This window comes from Amphiura filiformis, chromosome 15, assembly GCF_039555335.1.
Source record: "Amphiura filiformis chromosome 15, Afil_fr2py, whole genome shotgun sequence".
Taxonomy (NCBI): Eukaryota; Metazoa; Echinodermata; class Ophiuroidea; order Amphilepidida; family Amphiuridae; genus Amphiura; species Amphiura filiformis.
The window spans coordinates 11,772,895-11,791,094 of record NC_092642.1 but is presented as its reverse complement, the minus strand read 5'-3'; the positions used below and the strand labels follow the sequence as shown (position 1 = coordinate 11,791,094).

The 18,200-nt window shown below is 36.4% G+C and overlaps 2 protein-coding genes across 2 annotated transcripts; both read right to left on the bottom strand.

Moving 5' to 3' along the window:
- Positions 1 to 181: 181 nt before the first annotated feature.
- LOC140170714 (uncharacterized) lies at positions 182 to 949 on the bottom strand. The gene has a single exon (XM_072193950.1). The coding sequence runs from the start codon at positions 947 to 949 to the stop codon at positions 182 to 184; it is 768 nt and encodes a 255-aa protein (XP_072050051.1).
- Positions 950 to 4,856: 3,907 nt separating this feature from the next.
- LOC140171255 (retinol dehydrogenase 8-like) lies at positions 4,857 to 13,637 on the bottom strand. Its single transcript, XM_072194485.1, has 4 exons — positions 13,487 to 13,637; positions 12,078 to 12,257; positions 8,242 to 8,335; positions 4,857 to 6,001 (listed from the first exon to the last, which is right to left on the bottom strand). The coding sequence occupies exons 1-4, from the start codon at positions 13,635 to 13,637 to the stop codon at positions 5,671 to 5,673; spliced, it is 756 nt and encodes a 251-aa protein (XP_072050586.1). The 3' UTR covers positions 4,857 to 5,670.
- Between the last annotated feature and the right edge of the window lie 4,563 nt (positions 13,638 to 18,200).

Genomic DNA, 18,200 nt, shown 5'->3' with positions numbered 1-18,200 from the left:
AGGTAACCATTCAGTAATCAGTAACTGGTCAATCAGCAATCAGCAGTCAGTGATCAGCAATCAGTAATCAGTGACCAGTCTTTTATACCTGCCGTTGCAATTACCCTGATAAAAGAGTAAAATATCATCCCGATATCTACGATAGAACACTATGTTTGGGTCGGTTAAGATGAACTCTTTCTCAATAACGTACATGACCAAATCCGATATTTCGGGGATAGGATGTTCCTTGAGCCGCACCTACAATCTGAAGATAGAATTCATCATTAAACTCAAAACAGTTACGTTTGAGGATAAGTTCAAGAATTCTTCGTACTAGATGTGGTGGGGGTTTCGGAATTTGGTAGCGTTTGTTTGATTTTTCTAAGCGGTCAACAACAATCTCAAGACATTGATCCTGTGGTATATTGGTATACAAACTTGTAACGTCCGCTGTTACTAATGTTATATCTTGCGGGAGTTTTAAGTTTGCTAGAATTTTGATAAGTTCAGGCGAGTCTTTGAGATATGTTTCTTGTTCTTGGACTAGTGGTAGAAGAAAATAGTCTAAATATTCTGATAAGAGTTTGGTCGGTGACCGACATCCTGATATAATTGGTCTGCCACAAAAATCACTATCTTTGGGTTTAGGTTTATGGGCTTTGACCAGTAGATATAGGCTTGGTACCTTGATGTCATTGTTATCAGAAAGTAGATATTCTCTTGCATGTTTGTCTATGCATTTCTCAGCAAACAAATCTTCAACTATTTCATCCGCCATTTTGGCGGTGTCCGCTGTCATGTCATGATCGATTTTCTGGTATTGAAACGCCGACAATTGTCTATGCGCTTCTTTGATGTATTGATCACGAGAGACCACGGCACATGCCTTACCCTTATCAAGGGGTTTAATGACAATGGATTTGTTGTTTTTGAGTTGATTTAATGCAGCTTTTTCAGCTTTAGACATGTTGTCACTAGGATTTCTGCGCTTTAACTTCGAGAGTTCAAGTTTAGTTTCATCGAGATATTCCTCTAATTTGATATTATCAGAGGATCGTGGGTCCCACGTAGATGGTAATTTGAATAATGGTCTTTTTTCGACTTTCCACGCATGATATATTTCATTCTCATTTTACGTGCAAGTTGATGAAAATCTTGCAAAATTTGAGTACGTGGTGGTCTACGGCCCAGAGGTATAAATTTGAAGCCTTTAGATAGTGCAATGATTTGCATATCGGATAATTGGTAATCTGAATAATTATAGATGAACCGCTTACACAAATCAGCCTTGGCTTTGATATTCGCCTTAGCTTTAGATATATGATTTGATGTTGATGTTTTTTGACATCAACTCTATTTTTATGATAAGCAAGTTTAGATTTATTCTTTCCCCTTCTAGCCATTATTAACTATCAGAGATGGGTGGCTTTGATATATTTATATGATATTTAGAACTTAAAGGATAATAAGTGATACAATCAAGAGGTTATTAGGATGATATTTTATTTAAATATATATAATAACCAATTGTTGACATACAAAGCAATATCTCATTTTGAAGTATTGGTGGCTCTGAAAAGAGCCGTTTGGTTTATTTAGCTAAAAGGGTTTAGCACGATGATGACGGCGATAAGGATGGCGGCTGTTCTTGTTCTTCTTCTTCTCAGCTACTGCCTTTTTACGGCGATCTTCAAGGCGACGGAGTACCCTTTGTGCTTGATGCCGAAAAGCTCAATGGCCTTTCCTCGTTCTTCTTCGTCGGTGATGGATGCAAGAGAGTCTTCAGCTTCGTGAACCTCGAGATCTATTTCTAAGGATAGATTGTCGATGATACGGATGTATTCGGGTAAAAGGAGATTAGCCAATTTTGCACTATATTCCTTGACTTTGTCTTGGTAAACTGACAAAATTCAGAGGGAAAGTCTGTACCCTGGGGTGGCGTGGGTTCTGTTCGGATGCGCGTTACATTGGGAACAACACCACTGTTGATTTCTGTCACAGTCGTCTCGTGTGTCTGGATAATTGACTCACGGCGCCTGATCAAGGAATCAATGTTTGATATAAATTTGGACACAGACTTATAGTTCTCGTTTTGTAAACGGAGGCTTCTCTCTTTTGATGGTTCAAACTTTTTAGATGACAAATTTGGCTGGTTTGCGATATGCGATTTTTCATCCTGATGTGGTAGTGATGTCAGTACAGTGAGCATTTAATTGGGCACAGCCAAATAATTACTAGCGTTCGGTCAAAGCGCTGGTGTACACATGCACACGCTTAATACGCCACATAGATGCGCGAGCAAAACAGCTGCTTCAACGCGTTGACGTTGACTGCCACATCAGGGTGAAAAATGGTAGGCCTACATGTATGACTATAAAACCTCAAACACGCCCCTCGATAAAGGTTGGCAAATGAAGGAGGCGGCAGTTTAGCGAATATGCGAGTGTAAGCGCCGCCCTAACCGTGGAAGGTTTCCGCATACCGAATATAGGTTTATATCATGGCCTCTAGGCCTCATGGTTTATTTTTCGAAAAGAAAGCATAATCAATTGAGAAGGGAATGGATATTGCCATAATAATATCAAAGTTAATACTTGTCGTCCATAACAAGAAGGAATGCATCACGATTGTATAATATCCAGCTTTGGTATTTCATTTGATTAGGCTACACTAAACATATGAAGCTTTATCTTTACTAGATTTATGCACTTAACATTTGCAGACCAGGCCTTCTACATGTAGTGAGCACCACATTAGATTGTGTTTACAAGAAATATTTATAAAATAAATAAATAACATGAATCCATATAAGATTTATATAGTGCACCAGAGGATACAAAGCGCTGTAATTTCGCTGCTACTAGTGAATTATCAGAATCAGATATCCTCAACTATGCCGATTGTAGCCGATTAGATTGTAACATCCACTTATTATCTCAGCAGTTCCCCAAAGTCCATTGGATGAAGAAAGATGTGAGCGGTATGAATTAATAAGTGTCGCCTCCTAGAAATGTCCTAGATCACCAGCTTGGATGATAAAATATTATCTAGACACACGCATCTGTTTTTCAAGGTCTCCCTTTCATCTATTGACCTTAAAGAAAGGATTACAATTATTGAATAGAGTCCATGACCTGACGCAACGCATTATTAATGAGTAGCTATTAGGGACAGTCATGATGTTATGGTTGAGCGAGCAACGTATGACCACTACACAGGTCAATGGCCTGATTGCGATCTGGCGGGTTTTTAAAAGCACGGTCCCTGAACTACGGTGTACCATGAGGGACATGCAAACTTAAAATAATTTTTCACAAACTCAAATATTTTTTTACAAACTGAAATGATTTTCTACAAACTCAAATTTTTTTTTTACAAACTCTAATAATTTTTTTACAATCTCAAATAAATTTCTACAAACTCAAATAATTTTTTACAAACTTGAAATATTTTTTGGCAAACTTTCGACTTTCACGAGAGAGCAAGACTCCCAGCGAGACTCAGGCTATCGAGATTGAGTCTATGCACGATGCGATATTATTATTTTTTTTTAAAGAAGGGTCTTAGACCGCTCGGCCACACGACTTGTTGGTATCCATCTTGAATTTTTTTTACATATAATCGCAACCTCAACATAGGCTTACCACGTGGCAAGCAAAGGCAGAAAACGTACCATATTTTGGAATTTTATTTGCTTAAAACATTAATGTGTATTAATAGCGCCCAATTGTTGTTGAGGAGGCTGTGTACTCTCAGACATGCATGTAGTAAAAGTGCAATAACTTTGTAATTATTCGCACAAGACATATAAAAGTATACATTTTATGAAGGCAAGACATCAATAAATCTTAATATAAATACAGATTTGGGGTAAAAACAACAATTCTGAAGAAAATTACAAAAAATTGAGTTTTTTTTTTATTTAAGGTAGGTACAACAAAAAAAAAAACACTCTTTCCAAAATATTTTATTTTGTTTTTAGCTCAAACTTGAGTCTCCATTCCAAAAACGGTTTTTTTAGTTTTTTATATCAATTGGCCTTATATTTTGAGATATTGACCATATAAGACATCAAATTGAACTTTTGAAAATTCACAAACGCCTATTTGCACAAAATGATGCCGAAAATCGGAAATAGACCAAAATATAAAAAAATGAGAAAACCGTTTCTTGAGTCAATCGTGCTTTTTACGATGATCATATTTGCTTACCTATAGATGCTGTATTTATTGAGTTATCGTGTACCTAAATCGTCATTTTACCGAGAAAATGAACATTGAAATAATGGCCGTTGAAGTTTAAAGTGGTCACATTTTGCACTTTCATCGAATTTCACAGGGAATAGGGCAGTTTTCGTTTTTGTACCTTATATTACGTGAACATCGGGTAAATCCACAGCCCCTTGAGAAGTTTGAGCGAAATCCATTCATAACTTGATATTTAAATCGGGGAAAGAACTTGAAAAAACCCACATTTTATCAGCTAAAACGGAGCCATTTGACCACTAGGTTTTTGTGAAATCAGTGCTTCTGTGGTGTTTCCATAAGATGCGCCGCGCATGCAGATAAGCGTCACGTATGCGTAGCGTATTTGTGCGTTAACAAATTGCGCGATACGCAACGCGATGCGTTGTTGGGCGCGTGTACCCTGCTGGTTCAACAAAGATTTTCTTTCCTTTTCAATTTCAAACACGAGTGGAATAGTGAAATAAAATCCTTAAAATATTGCAGTTGGAGTTTACAAATCTGGATTTTCATTCCTTTTATTTATACATAACAAAGTGCAAACATAAAAAAACCCTCAATTTTGCGAAAGAAACAATGTCTAGAGTACACAGCCGCGTTAAGAGGCGCGCCATTTGATTTCAAGGGGCATGGGAGTTTTTGAAAAAAAACTTCGCCCACTAGTGAGACGAAAAAACAACTTCGCCCACTAGTGAGATGGAAAATTTTTTTGCCTCACTGGTGAGTAAAACAAATTTCTCCCACCCAACTTTGTATAAAGGTATACATTATAATTGAAAAATAAATAAATAAATAAATAAAGGCGGTGAAAATAAATCCTCCCTTTGGAGGCGATAAAAAATACAAAAACAATTCTGCCTGACCCAAACTCCCATTGCACACCTGAGAATCTAATGGTGCGTCCCCTGCGTGATCTAAATACAGAAATCCGACAATAAATGGGCCTCTACATGCACAATACATTATATTAAAGTTTGCAACAACAAAAATTAAAGTTTGTAATAATTATACGAGTTTGTAAAAAATCATTTGAGTTTGTAAAAAATTATCAAAGTTTGCAAAAATTATTTTAAGTTAGCATGTTCCTCATAGTACACCGTACTGAACATAACATATCCGTGGGCCATATGACCGAAATTGCCTAGCAATTGATGTCTCATGTCAACACAGTCTATAGTGTGATTAGAACATTATTGTCTGGTGATCATTATAGTATGATCAGTACAAAAAAATCCAGATTTTCAAAAATTAAAAGAACCACTTTTTAGCGGGAATTTTCGTAAGTTACACAGCTGAAGTTATGAAAGGGTTGAAAGACTACAATATTATGGCATAAACAAGAATATGTTCGATTGGTCTTTATTCCTATAGGCTGTACCCTTAAAGGGTGCCCTTGAATGGGTTGGATTAGGCAGTGTTAGAGCTAGATTTCGTGAATAAAAATTTACTGCTTTAACCAAGCATTTATGGTCGCATTGCCCGTCGGATCAACAAACTTTTCCCTTGCCAATCTCTTGATTGTCTCAGAAGTCTGATACCGAAAATCAGGATTTGGTGACAAGATAATGTCTTGAAACAGCCTCGCCAATTCTTCAGGGTCCTGCGTTTCATTTCCTATTTTGATATCCGGGTCAAAGTTGAGCATATCAGTGACGATCTTTCGCTCTTCTTCTCCTGGAATTATGCTGGCTGCGGCTGTATATAGAGCACAAGCGTTGTTACCATGGGGTAGAGTCAACCTAGTCGCGACGTAACCAGGCTCGATTACAGAAACCCTGTAAATAAACAGATTGCAAATATTTCAAGTTTGGAAAAAAATAGTGAAAAACATGATTCCGTAAAAATTAAGGTGGCACGCAGGATCGCTGAAATTGGGAAATGTTAGAGATTATTTTGTATTTCATCTTTCAAAGTAATGAAGCGCCAATATTGATTTTCCAAGCCAATACTTTTTCGGTCCGCCATAACAACTTACCTAAAATATCCTAATTTTATCCAAATTCCAAATTTATCGAAATTGCATATGTGTTCTAAAGACACAAAACTAAAAAGTGTTTTCTCAAGGTTTTTGAATTTTTTCTTCATTTTAAAAATATGGATCAAAAGGATCAAAATTTGCCTTTGATCAAAATTTTGATCAAAAATTCTCAAAAGTGTGGGCTATTAAACTCTAGGAGGGTGTAAACTAAATCCATAAATACAGGGGTCAAAAATGAAAAATGACTACTGTAAAATGCATGTCAAACTATCCGTCCTGTCACATAGATTTAAAAGAATGTGCAGTATACAAATATTGGCTGCTATGAGGGGCATGGTTGATTTTATAGGCCCGCGGTGATCTCAAAACCATGACTATGCCCCGAGACGAAGTCGAAGAAGCTAAACTGGTAAATAAATTCAAAAATAGTATGTTAAGGTATCTAAAAGATAACAAATAATGTCATGATTCATATTGTGCTGAATCTATGTTATTCACTATACTGTTTGATACTACACTACTGCTAAAATATTGGCCTACATAAAATTGTATTATGGTAAATTAAGATGGGTTCTTATAATTCATATTGTGCTGACTCTATGTTATTCACTATATACTACTTGATACTATACTACTGCTAAAATATTTGTTTGCTTAAAATTGTATTATGGTAAATTAAGATGGGTTCTTTGTTTATTTATTTTGTTTATTTATTTGTTTATGTGTATATTCGTTGTTTTGATTAAATTATAATTATTTGTTAATTAAAAGGTGGTACCACGTTATCAGGCCTCGGCTTTGTGATGTACCTACCTTCATCAATACTTGTTAATACACAATAATTGTATATACAGGGTGTCCCCAAAAAAAGAGGCCCCTCATTGCGCCCTCTTTTTCTCCTGTTTCTGAAAAGTTGATTAAATATATTTTGGTATGTAAAGAAACCTTTAATCGTTAGTTTTAATAAACCAAAACAATTACTTCAATCGGCTCACAACTTTTGAAGATATGCCATTTTGAATAAAAGTACCCGTTTTTCACTCTGTCCACGGATAGCAAACAGAGTGGTTGGGATGGCTCATGCTGTGGAGTGGCCTGCACAATCACCAGATTTTTTTTCCTTTGTGGCAAAATCCAAAATCTTCGCAAACGTATTACTGAATGCATTCGCAAGTATCCGGCGCACAAGGATGGTACGCAACGCAACTGATGCAATGAGGACCAGGGCTGAAACTTGTATTCGCCAAGGAGGCAACCAGGTAGAGGGCAGAGCAGCACAGTAAACTCACTTCAGAAGAACTATAGACAAACCAAACAGCCTTTCATGGCTACCTTTTATCCTAAAAAGAGAAATGACTTATGTTTTAAATAAAAATTTAAAAAAGCAAGAAACAAAAAAGTAAGAAAGTAAGAAACATAAAACAAAAAGGCATAAATAACCAAGAAAAAATAAGTAATTGCAAGTAAAGCAAAAGAAGTCCCATTCGGCATCCATTTTACCCACAAATTAATGACACTATTAACAAAATCCATTGCCCATATACCCACCGGTAAAGCCCATTCCATAAATAAAGTTATTTTATAAAGTTATCATTGAGGAATGTTTGATATTCATGCATGGTATGTGTACTCCTTTTCAATCTTTGAAGTAGCGAAACCTTCTCCGTGGAGAGAGTGAAAAACGGGTACATTTCTTTAAAAGAGCATATCTTCAAAAGTTGTGAGCCGATTGATATAATTGTTTTGGTTTATTAAAGCTAACGACTCAAGGTTTTTTACATACCAAAATATGTTTGATAAACTTTTCAGAAATAGGAGAAAAAGAGGGCGCAATGAGGGGCCTCTTTTTTTTGGGACACCCTGTAATAATGCTATAATGCTTTGTATGAGATTGATGAAAATAAAGATTGATTGAAGGGCATAGTCATGGTTTTGAAATCACCGCGGGCCTCTAATCTTAGCCATGCCTGGAATATAAAGCAGTAAAATTTTCATTTATCATGTGATTGGTTAAAACAATATGTAACATGTACTTACCATATGTTAAATTTCCTTAGTGGTGGAGCAATAGACTCACTGAAACCCTCCAGGGCAAACTTGGAGGCTACGTATTGTATAATTATAGGAACAGCTACAAATTTTAAAAATCAGAAAGTTCTTTGTTATCTTTTCAATTCGCCGTAGAAGTGATGATGTAACAGGATTAACTACCATAGCAATAGATGAATACAATTAGTGAATATATCGCCCTGCACTTCAATGTTCACCCGGTACATATGCATTGAACCAGCGGGCATCAGCATCTATTCATCTATTGCTTCCGATTAGAGCGCTAACATATTGGAAAATCTTACCAAAAATATTCATGCGAGTGTACATTCAACGTCCAGTTTTCGAAATTGGGTGACTTGTGTTTGGCAGGTGTGAAATACATCTGACTGGGTGTTTTAATTACGTAACGCATAAAGGTTTTGGCATCATTGAATGGCTGCCTAGTGCTGTTATTTGTTTGGTTTCTATAATAATAATAATTCTTATTTTCTTTGTTCATCCATTTCTTTTCCTTTCCCTGCACTTATTCTTTCTTATTCCGACACTTTAAGGGCCCATCACTCCCTTGCTCTACTTCTCCCTCTCTCTCCTCTTCTCCGTCCCCTCTGTCTTTCTTTTTCTTTTTGTCTTCCTCCTCTTCCCTTCAATTTCGATCCCCACCCGCTTCTCCTCTTTTCACCCCTCGGCCCCTCCGTCACTCCATCACTTGCACCTGGCTTTACAAATGGACATTCGTGATATTAAGAAGACTTTATTGAATAGGCCTATAACCATGATAATTACATATACTGCGAAATAGTTATTTGATAGAAAGTGACAGAGATAGACACGGACCAATATACCTGGCAGCCACGTCACGTTGTTACGGGTAATCGATCAGAAACTCTACAATTTATTTAAATGAGGCATCTAAATTTAGGTGGGCGGTGTAAATAACTGTACATCGACGGTAAAATGTGCGTTTGTGTGCTGGCGATCACACCGGTGTGCTTTATGAGAACAAAAGGTACCTCTCGCTCAAGTGGGCGCTTTCACATGACTTTCTTTTGATCACTTCTTGACAGTAGCCTGCCTGGTAAAGCGTTCGATCGGGTCAGTTACCGATTTAATGGTGGAACCCTTTTGTCCTGAACAAAAGGTACCTCTCGATGAATAGCTTTACGTAATCTATTGCGTTACGTAATCGATTGCGTTACGTAATATATTGCGTTACGTAGTCTATTGCTTCTCCATGATATGTAAGCTCCTTGCATTGAATGATGTCAAAGAAAAGGGATAAAGACCTGGATCGTAATTCTATAGAATATTCATATCAGGCTGATAACTCGCACCTGTAAGATTAATATCTTTGAAAAGAGCGGTATTGTATTCATTCTATGATTGCAGACATACACCGGTGATGCTTGTAGTGCAGGGCGATATATGCAAAAATTGTATTCATCTATTGCTATGGTAGTTAATCCTATTACATCATCACTTCTACGGCGAATATGATGGTCTGTTTTGTTTATCTGTTCAATATCGAGGTAATCCTTACAGTCTTTACAATATCAAGATGGCAGTTTCCACTGGGAAATATTTTAAAAGCCATTATGTATGATGTCGGTCAAAATTTATTATTATACTTTGACAAAAAGTATTACATAATATACAAGATACAAGATACAAGATACAAGATATTTTATTTTCCCATAATTCACATGAAATCACACAAGTATAAATTTTTAAAAACAAAGGCAATATCAAACAAACGAATTATGGAGGGGATGACAAGAAGGCCAGTAAGGCCAGAGGAAGTCACCCCCCTTAACAAAGAAATGTTACCATCAAAAGAAGTAAAAAAACAAAACAAAACATAACAAACAAACGAGAAACACAATGCTCAAGAATTAATCATATTTTGAGATCAAGTCACGTTTATATGTTTCAATGAATTTGCCGTTTTTATTGAGTTTGGCAATGAATTCCATAATATTGGACCAGCAGTACGAATGGCATGGTCAGTAAATGTTTTGTTGTTCTTCATTAAGTTGAATTTATCTGCGTTTCTCGTTTGGTAATTATGAATGTTGGAACATAGTGTAAAGAAGCCATCAAATACGCCCGGTAATTCATTATTACTGTACTTGTACATAAATACTCCCAATTCAAGTTTGTAGGTGTCTGCAAGAGTTAAAATATTGTATTTGGCCTTATATTAGAATTAAAATATTGTATTTGACCTTATATTAGGTTTTCTGATTATTTCGAGCAGAAATAATCGAGGTATTAAAAATGAAAGAAAATCACTATAGCCCCAGGCTATGGCCGCTTAACTGTGGAATTCTATCGGGCCGTTATATCGCCCCTGTCGTGACCTTGCTTCAATTAAAGCAATAACGTGTGATTTGCATAAAGAATAGATTCCTATTTAAATGTTTGTTTTTATTTATCACATTATCCCCTTTTAATTTCGAGCCAAACAAATGTGGTATAACGAAGAAAATTGCGATTTCATTCCAGCGCCTACATTGAGTGTACTACGCTCGCTGATCGTAACATGTAATACTGCACGGAGCATCGCGCTCGACGTGTGCACACATAAGCGGACATCCACGGGAGATGTTAGCAAGCGGTCGATCGATGAACTCTGAATAAAATCGGGTCGACCCGGTTTTAATATAAAAAGTTAAATTTTACTGTTATTAAAGCACTTCATGCTTAGTCTTTTACGTGGTATTTTAGTACACTACTGGGCATTATAATTATGCAAAGAGTAGAAATCCGAGTAAAATTGAGGGCGTCGCTGTGAAGCAAATCGCACATTATGGCTTTAAAATAAAAACGTAATTTGGGCGTGAGATGTCAACATCAAATTTTAGAATGTATCAGACTTTTAAATAAATCTGATACTCACTATAGAGAGCAACGATTATATGGTGTGTTTTGTGTTTGAATTATTAATTTTTATTTCAAGAACACTATTCTTGCAATGCACAGCGGAAATCACCCAATACAGCATTACTGTACGTCAGTAGCGTAGCCAGCGGGGGCAAGAGGGCAGAGTGCCCCCTGACAAAAAAAAAATGAAAGAAAAAAGTGCCCCTCTGACAAAAAATGAAAGAGAAAATCAGGAGGGCAAAGGAAAAGAAAAGAGACAAGGAGCCCCTTATCTACCAAATTTCAGCCCGATCATGGGCCAAAATAGTGTAAAAACGTGCGCACATTGTAAAGATATTGTTAAATATCTTTAAAATAAAGGACTTGTTTTGCGCGCTACGCACGTACATCGTTACAATAAAGCCTTTTTTGGAAGCTCGAAGACAACCAGTCTCTATGTATTGTATGATGCAACTGTAATTTTTTTCGTCTCTGCCCCCCACCAAAAAAACTGGCTACGCCCCTGCTGTACGTGCACAGATTGAAGAACATACAACCAATCAGGATTCGCAAAAGCATTGACCTAACGGTGTCACGGATTACCGACAACGCTTTACTCCACAAAATCCAGTTCTTATAACATAATATTAGTTACTTCAGAAACCATTCGGATAATTGGTGAAATTGTCTGATTTAACAATCGTTACAATCATTGACAAACATTTTAATTCATGCGTTGAGTTCTAAATTTGCGGGAAGTTTCTAGGGATTCTGAAAACGTCTGGTAATATAGCCGTTGTTAATTCCAAAGGCGATTTGCTTAGATTAGGAATAACATGATAATTGCCATAATATATATTTTCAGACTCTCTGGTAAATATGTTTCAAACCTAACGGTAAAGGGTGAATTGCACTGTGCCTGGTCACTATCTATGATTGTTTAACAAAAAAAAAACAATTACCATAGAATCCACATACACTTGAGATTTGAAGAATCTTGCCGCTCCGTTTCTCTTTCATGTACGGGACTACTGCCTTAGTCATTCTGGCGCATCCAAAATAGTTGATTTCCATGACGTCATAGTACGTCTGAATTGAACCGGTTTCCCACCAATGTCCAACTGATACACCTGCGTTATTAACTGAAAAGAATTTGAATTTTTCTCGCTTTTCGAAAGGCCAAGCAATCAAAAGCGAATGAGTATAAATGCATCTTTAGAAATGACCGCCGATTGTGTGTTCTCATATGGGTTTTATTAGCATGCTCTACCAGATTTGCAATATTAAAGGGGGTCTCCGGCAATCACAACATTATTCCTTATAGGTAAGAAAAAAATATCAAGCGCGAATTACGTGGTCTGATTTAAACAAACTCATAGTGACCATAAAAACGAATAAAATCAACGCTTATTCAAAATTCCCGGGCTTCGAAATCGTCGAGTGCAATGACGTCCCAGTATAAATACAATGAAGGCTGACGACGATTGAGCACAAATAACCATTACGTCATTGCACTTAGACAATTTTGGGGCGGGAATTTTGAATATCGCGTGTTGAGAGCCGACTGTTTTTATTCGTTTTTATTGTCAATATGAGCTTGTTTTGAATAAAACCATGTGATTCGTGCTTGATAGTTATTTTTCTAACATATAAGGCTTGATGCCCGGGGCTTGATGTTATGATTGCCGGAGACCCCTTTAAGTACCTTAGTAAAAGTAAAAACCGTAACTATGGCCAGAGTTTTTGGGCTAATTTTATCATCCAGACACGGTGATGCAGCAGAATTTGACACTAGTAGATTAAGCTAGATCTTACCCGAGTTCGGTACTTTAGATGCTAAAACGTCACGTTCAAACTTTAAGTTTACACACGAATTGAATGGTTACATTTATTTTGAAATGGTAAACTATGGCAAGCGGATCATTTAACAGCTATTTAATTGCGCATTTAACTCCACATAGAATTCGAGTCAAGGTCTGTCTGCGGATATTATTAGCACCCTCTAGCAAGGTCAGAACATCATTCTAATAACAATACGCTATTTAAATAAGAATTGGACACATGCTAATGAACAATTGTCACATCCTGATTTCTATTATCCTTGGCGATATATTCAAAAATTGTATTCATCTATTGCTTATGGTAGTTATTCCTGCAACATCATTACTTCTACGGCGAATAGTAACTGATAAACTGCAGGTCTTTACAATGGACAAAAATGCATTATAAAAATAAATATTCCCTCAATATCATAAAACTAAAATAAAACCAACAAACAAACAAACAAACAAACAAACAAACAAACAAACAAATTGAAGAATGGGTTTGTTTGGATGTATTATAATAATGCATATACTGATTAAAATCTTACCCAAAACATCGATCTGCCCCTCATTGTTGACAATTTCCATCACAGTTTCATCAATAGTTTCTTGCTTGGTAACATCCAATTCCCTAATAAACAATGTATCGTCAAGTATATTCCCTGCCTCTGTTTTCAACTCCTCTTGTCTTGTTGCCATATTACCATAGATGAACTCCTGGATGGGGCAGCTTTAATTAGCATGAGGCCACATTGATATGTAAATAGCGTATTGTTATTTAAATTTGCGCCCAGACGTATTGAGGGCGACAGTCAGGTTATCCAGACGGAGAATGGCTGCATATGCCGGGCATGTCAATTTGCTGAGTGAAGGCTGATAATCACCTTTCTGTATAGGTAATAAGCTAGTATATTTCGTGTACCAGTTGGTTATGACAAAAATTAGTATCATATTAAATATATTAAATGTATAAACTTTGAAATTTACATGAATTTGAAGAGCAGAGCTTCGAAATGTAGCTAAGTCAGGTGATGTGAAATTCTGCTGCGTGACCCCCTCTGCGTGGTAGAATTATATTCATAAAACATTGAATTTCGACAGATATCATGGGTAGCCAACCACGATTTATCAGCATTTAAAATATATGTTAATTAACAAAGATAAATAATAAAGAGTACAAATGGCAATTAACTAGTAAACAAGCCTGAAATCTTAAAATGTTGCCACGTGATTTCCCGAACACATGATATGTTAACATGTGACCACTATTCAGATTTACCGTAAATATTTGGAGTATGCTTGCACATCATGCACATACACTGTGCATTTCTTTACTTCCGTATAAAATCAATAATTCGTGCTGGGAGCCAAGTAACATTGTCTGCTCAGAGCAGATTGGTATTTTATTTTACTTGAGAGCATAATAGAAATACATAAAGACGAATAAGGCGCCATGATGGAAGGTCAGGTCGGGTATCAAAGGTTATTATAACTTAAATACTACTTGTATTTCTCACCTTGCCTCTGTCACATATTTCCTTCATATTATTGACAGCAAGTCCTAATTTTGACTTTGCTATTGCAAAATGTCATTTTATATCAAATTAGTAGACTTTCTTTGAAAAAACATATAACTGGTGCCTGATGGGAATACCCGTCCGCCATTTCATTAAACTGTATCGTTTTCGCCTGTTTTGCGCCCAGATGTATTGGGGGCGGGTTATACTCTCATTAAACAGGCAAAGTTCGCAAAACGAACAACGTTGTTATTTGCCAAACTCAATTAACATGATCCAAGGGTCGAACATGAATTATTCATAACGAGCTATAACGGATCGATAACTGGCCTCACTTTCTAGCTAGTAAACCAGCTGAATTTTTCATAGATTTTGCGTTGCTAATAGAACAACCGTGAATTTAGTGTCACCCCCTTGATATTACGCAAGGTAGCGTACACCTTAAAGCGCCGTTGTGGATCTCGTGCAAGAAATAAAGCTGTTTCTTTGCCGATGCCTTGGGCACAACCTGTGATCAGAATAACTTGTGAAGCCATGTTATATGTGTGGTACCAGAGCAAATGTATAGTCTAGACAGGTGGTAAAGACTAGCCCGATAAGTATAGTACTGTTTATACTCGCTTTTGCAGAAAACCGCATCACACGCACATGATCAGTGTACAAAATCGCGCGATTCAGTCACTATAAACAAGCATTACACTCGCAGTTGGTATCACTTTTAACAACAAGGATGCGGTCTAGCATGAGTAACCCATGAGTATGAACTCAGCTTTACACATTGACTAATTTACATAGGAACAAAAGACCGTGTACATGTACAGGCAAACATGGCAGAGTAGGGCCCGGGTGTCCTATCTTGACAACGTTTATTCTCTCTACCAGCACAGAGATACGAACAGCACAGGCTAAACGCTGTCAGTGACCTCGGCATCAATGAAGCGTGGAGACCTGCAATTAATGAGCCCGTCAAGTCGTTCACGTAGCGTCACACAAAATGTATTATCAACTTCGTTTTATGTATCTTAAAAGCAGAGGGGTGACACTTCTCCTGAAGCATGGCAGAATGACCCCTCTATTGTGTTTGTTCATTTGTGTATGGAGAGCAATTATACTAGAAATATCTTTTAAAAGCATTAAATTAGTATCACCCTGGCGGCCCCGTGCACTGGAAAACCAGAATATGTTATTTAATAAAAATTCCTTTAAAAGGAATAGGGCGGACAAATGAAAAATTGTCAAGAGAAATGAAAGAATGAGTAAGTCTTCACAATTAAAAACAGGGAAAATATGACACAATATCGATTTCCAATGGGGGAATAACACAAAACGTATAAACAAAGTTAAAAGAGTTTTTAACTTTATACGTTTATACGTTTGTTATTCCACCATTGGAGGTTGTGTCATATTTTCCCTGATTTTAATCTTATCTATTGCTTATACTTTGTTCTCTGCTAGTCAGTTGGAACAGATTTTCCCTGTTTTTATATTAACCCTTCACATCATAACAGAAGGCGTTTTATGTTAACATTTTATATACAACATTGTTGTAAAACTTTTGTAGATAATAGTTATTTGAAACATTTTCGTAATCATACGTAGAGTTTTTTTATCATCAGATAGAAAGACTTCTGCTCATCTTCTCTGGTGAGACAACAGGGCTGGGGTATCTTTCCATATCAAAGTTTAAAAATCTGTCATATCAATTTCCTCAATATGTTGTTTTGATACAACTTATGAGGGGAAAAGTTTGCTTTTACAATATTTCGATATTATTTTTTAACTTTGTAACTTTATTGTGATTAACATAACTGTATTTCAAAGCGTCAAACTATATCATTATTTTGTCCCAACAAAAATAATCCAGGGAATAAAATATTCATTCATATGTTTATTTATTTTATTTAACCTGGGCCATTTCTACTGGTGCACATGCATTCTAATAATGTGTCTATAATACCTTATAGAAGCATCAGCAAGCACTATGTGTCACAAGATTTGAAAAGTAAATATCCTATGTACACACTGAACACAATGCACATACAAGCTGTATTTAAGTACATGCCGAAGCTGTCAGTACAGTATAAAATGATATATGTGACCCCTCAGCACAACTGAGCCCTGAAGTCGCCAACCATCATTTTTGAGATATTCAACCAAAATATTCTGCTTGAAATTAGCTTTAAAATGATGTATATCATGTCTATAGTACTTGACATTTAAGCAGTGAAAATCAATAAAACAGTCAATAAATCCTTTGTTTCCTATTGTTTATTGTTAAGTTCGATGGAGCATATCTCAATAGTGGCACTGGCGACATCCGGGCTCAGTTGTGCTGAGGGGTCACATATATGACCTTCACGATGCTATTAATTTAGCCCAAAGATTAGGAAAACTAGCAAAACTGATGAACTGGTACTGTTCAAATAAAAACATCTGCAAATCTTGCTGCAATTTCCAAATAGTATTTCTAGTACTTAAATAAATATTTTTGTTATTTCTTTTAATACAAACACATCAGTTCAGTTCAGTTTTATTACTGCCTATGACGACTTTATCGTATTACTTACATATCAAAATCAAGTAATAATTACAAAACTCGCCGTAAACTATCACCTCTGTGGGTGTTTGGGATATAACCGGCACGAATATTTTCTCAACACTGTGGCATGTGAGAAAGTAGGTCAATAGTCAGAGAATATAGGGCGGGTGCGGCACGCCGCACCCGCCCAAAAAGAAACGAAAATACACAACAACAAAAAAACATATCCGCCTGTGTACATATAAATGGGTAGCAAAATTGGTCTCGAATATTAATGAATTAAAAGAAACATACGGGATATAATGAACCATTGACCTGACGCCAGGATGGCAGAATTTATTAGTCGTTTTATTCCATGTTTTTATAGTATGTGAAAATCCCACATCTTGTTTAAATTATAGTGACTTATTTTTTGCATGTTCAATGTGCAGTCCATATGCACAAATGAATACTTATCTTTTCGATATTGAGCTTTTTGTACAACTCATATAACATGTCATTAAAGCAGGTCATATGTGCTGACCTTCTTCTATTGTATTTGTTCATCTGTGTATGGAGAGAAGAACGCCATTGAAACTCCATCGGTATTAGGGCGTAGTTCATTGCACTCACCGGATTGTTATTCCAAGTACTTTGATAATACAGATAATATGTACTAATGGGTCGAGGCGATTGCATTATGTGCTGACCTTCTTCTATTGTATTTGTTCATCTGTGTATGGAGAGAAGACGCCATTGAAACTCCATCGGTATTAGGGCGTAGTTCATTGAACTCACCGGATTGTTATTCCAAATACTTTGATAATACAGATAATACGTACTAATGGGTCGAGGCGATTGCATTGAAAAACTAATAAATTATTCATAACAGTTACGTAATCAATCGATAGTGCGGACACTTTTCATTTGCAAACCACCAAAATTCGTGATCTTTTAGCGTTGGAAAAGAAACCACGTGAATAGAGTGCCCTCTCAAGAATAACTACTCTCTGCTTAAAAGTAAGCTATAGACGAATCCAATTTCACTCATTCCTACACCTCAATGACAGCCATTAGCTGGGTCCCCGTCGGCTCCATTTCACCTAAAATGTGAAATGATGCGGCCTTGGAGGTATTTTAAACTGCATTCTATCACCTGTGTTACACGTCAGACAAAAGAAAGATGACAACACAAAATAATCTAATATCGATTTTAAGTGGCTTTAA

Excerpts from the sequence above, each read along its gene's own strand:
- LOC140170714 (XM_072193950.1), bottom strand. The coding sequence starts at position 949 with ATGTCTAAAGCTGAAAAAGCTGCATTAAATCAACTCAAAAACAACAAA.
- LOC140171255 (XM_072194485.1), bottom strand. The coding sequence starts at position 13,637 with ATGGCAACAAGACAAGAGGAGTTGAAAACAGAGGCAGGGAATATACTT. Across the intron at positions 8,336-12,077 it reads AAGTGTATGTGGATTCTATG|CTGTTCCTATAATTATACAA; the intron begins GTAATTGTTTTT and ends TAAAATTTGTAG. Across the intron at positions 6,002-8,241 it reads CTAAGGAAATTTAACATATG|GGTTTCTGTAATCGAGCCTG; the intron begins GTAAGTACATGT and ends GTTTATTTACAG.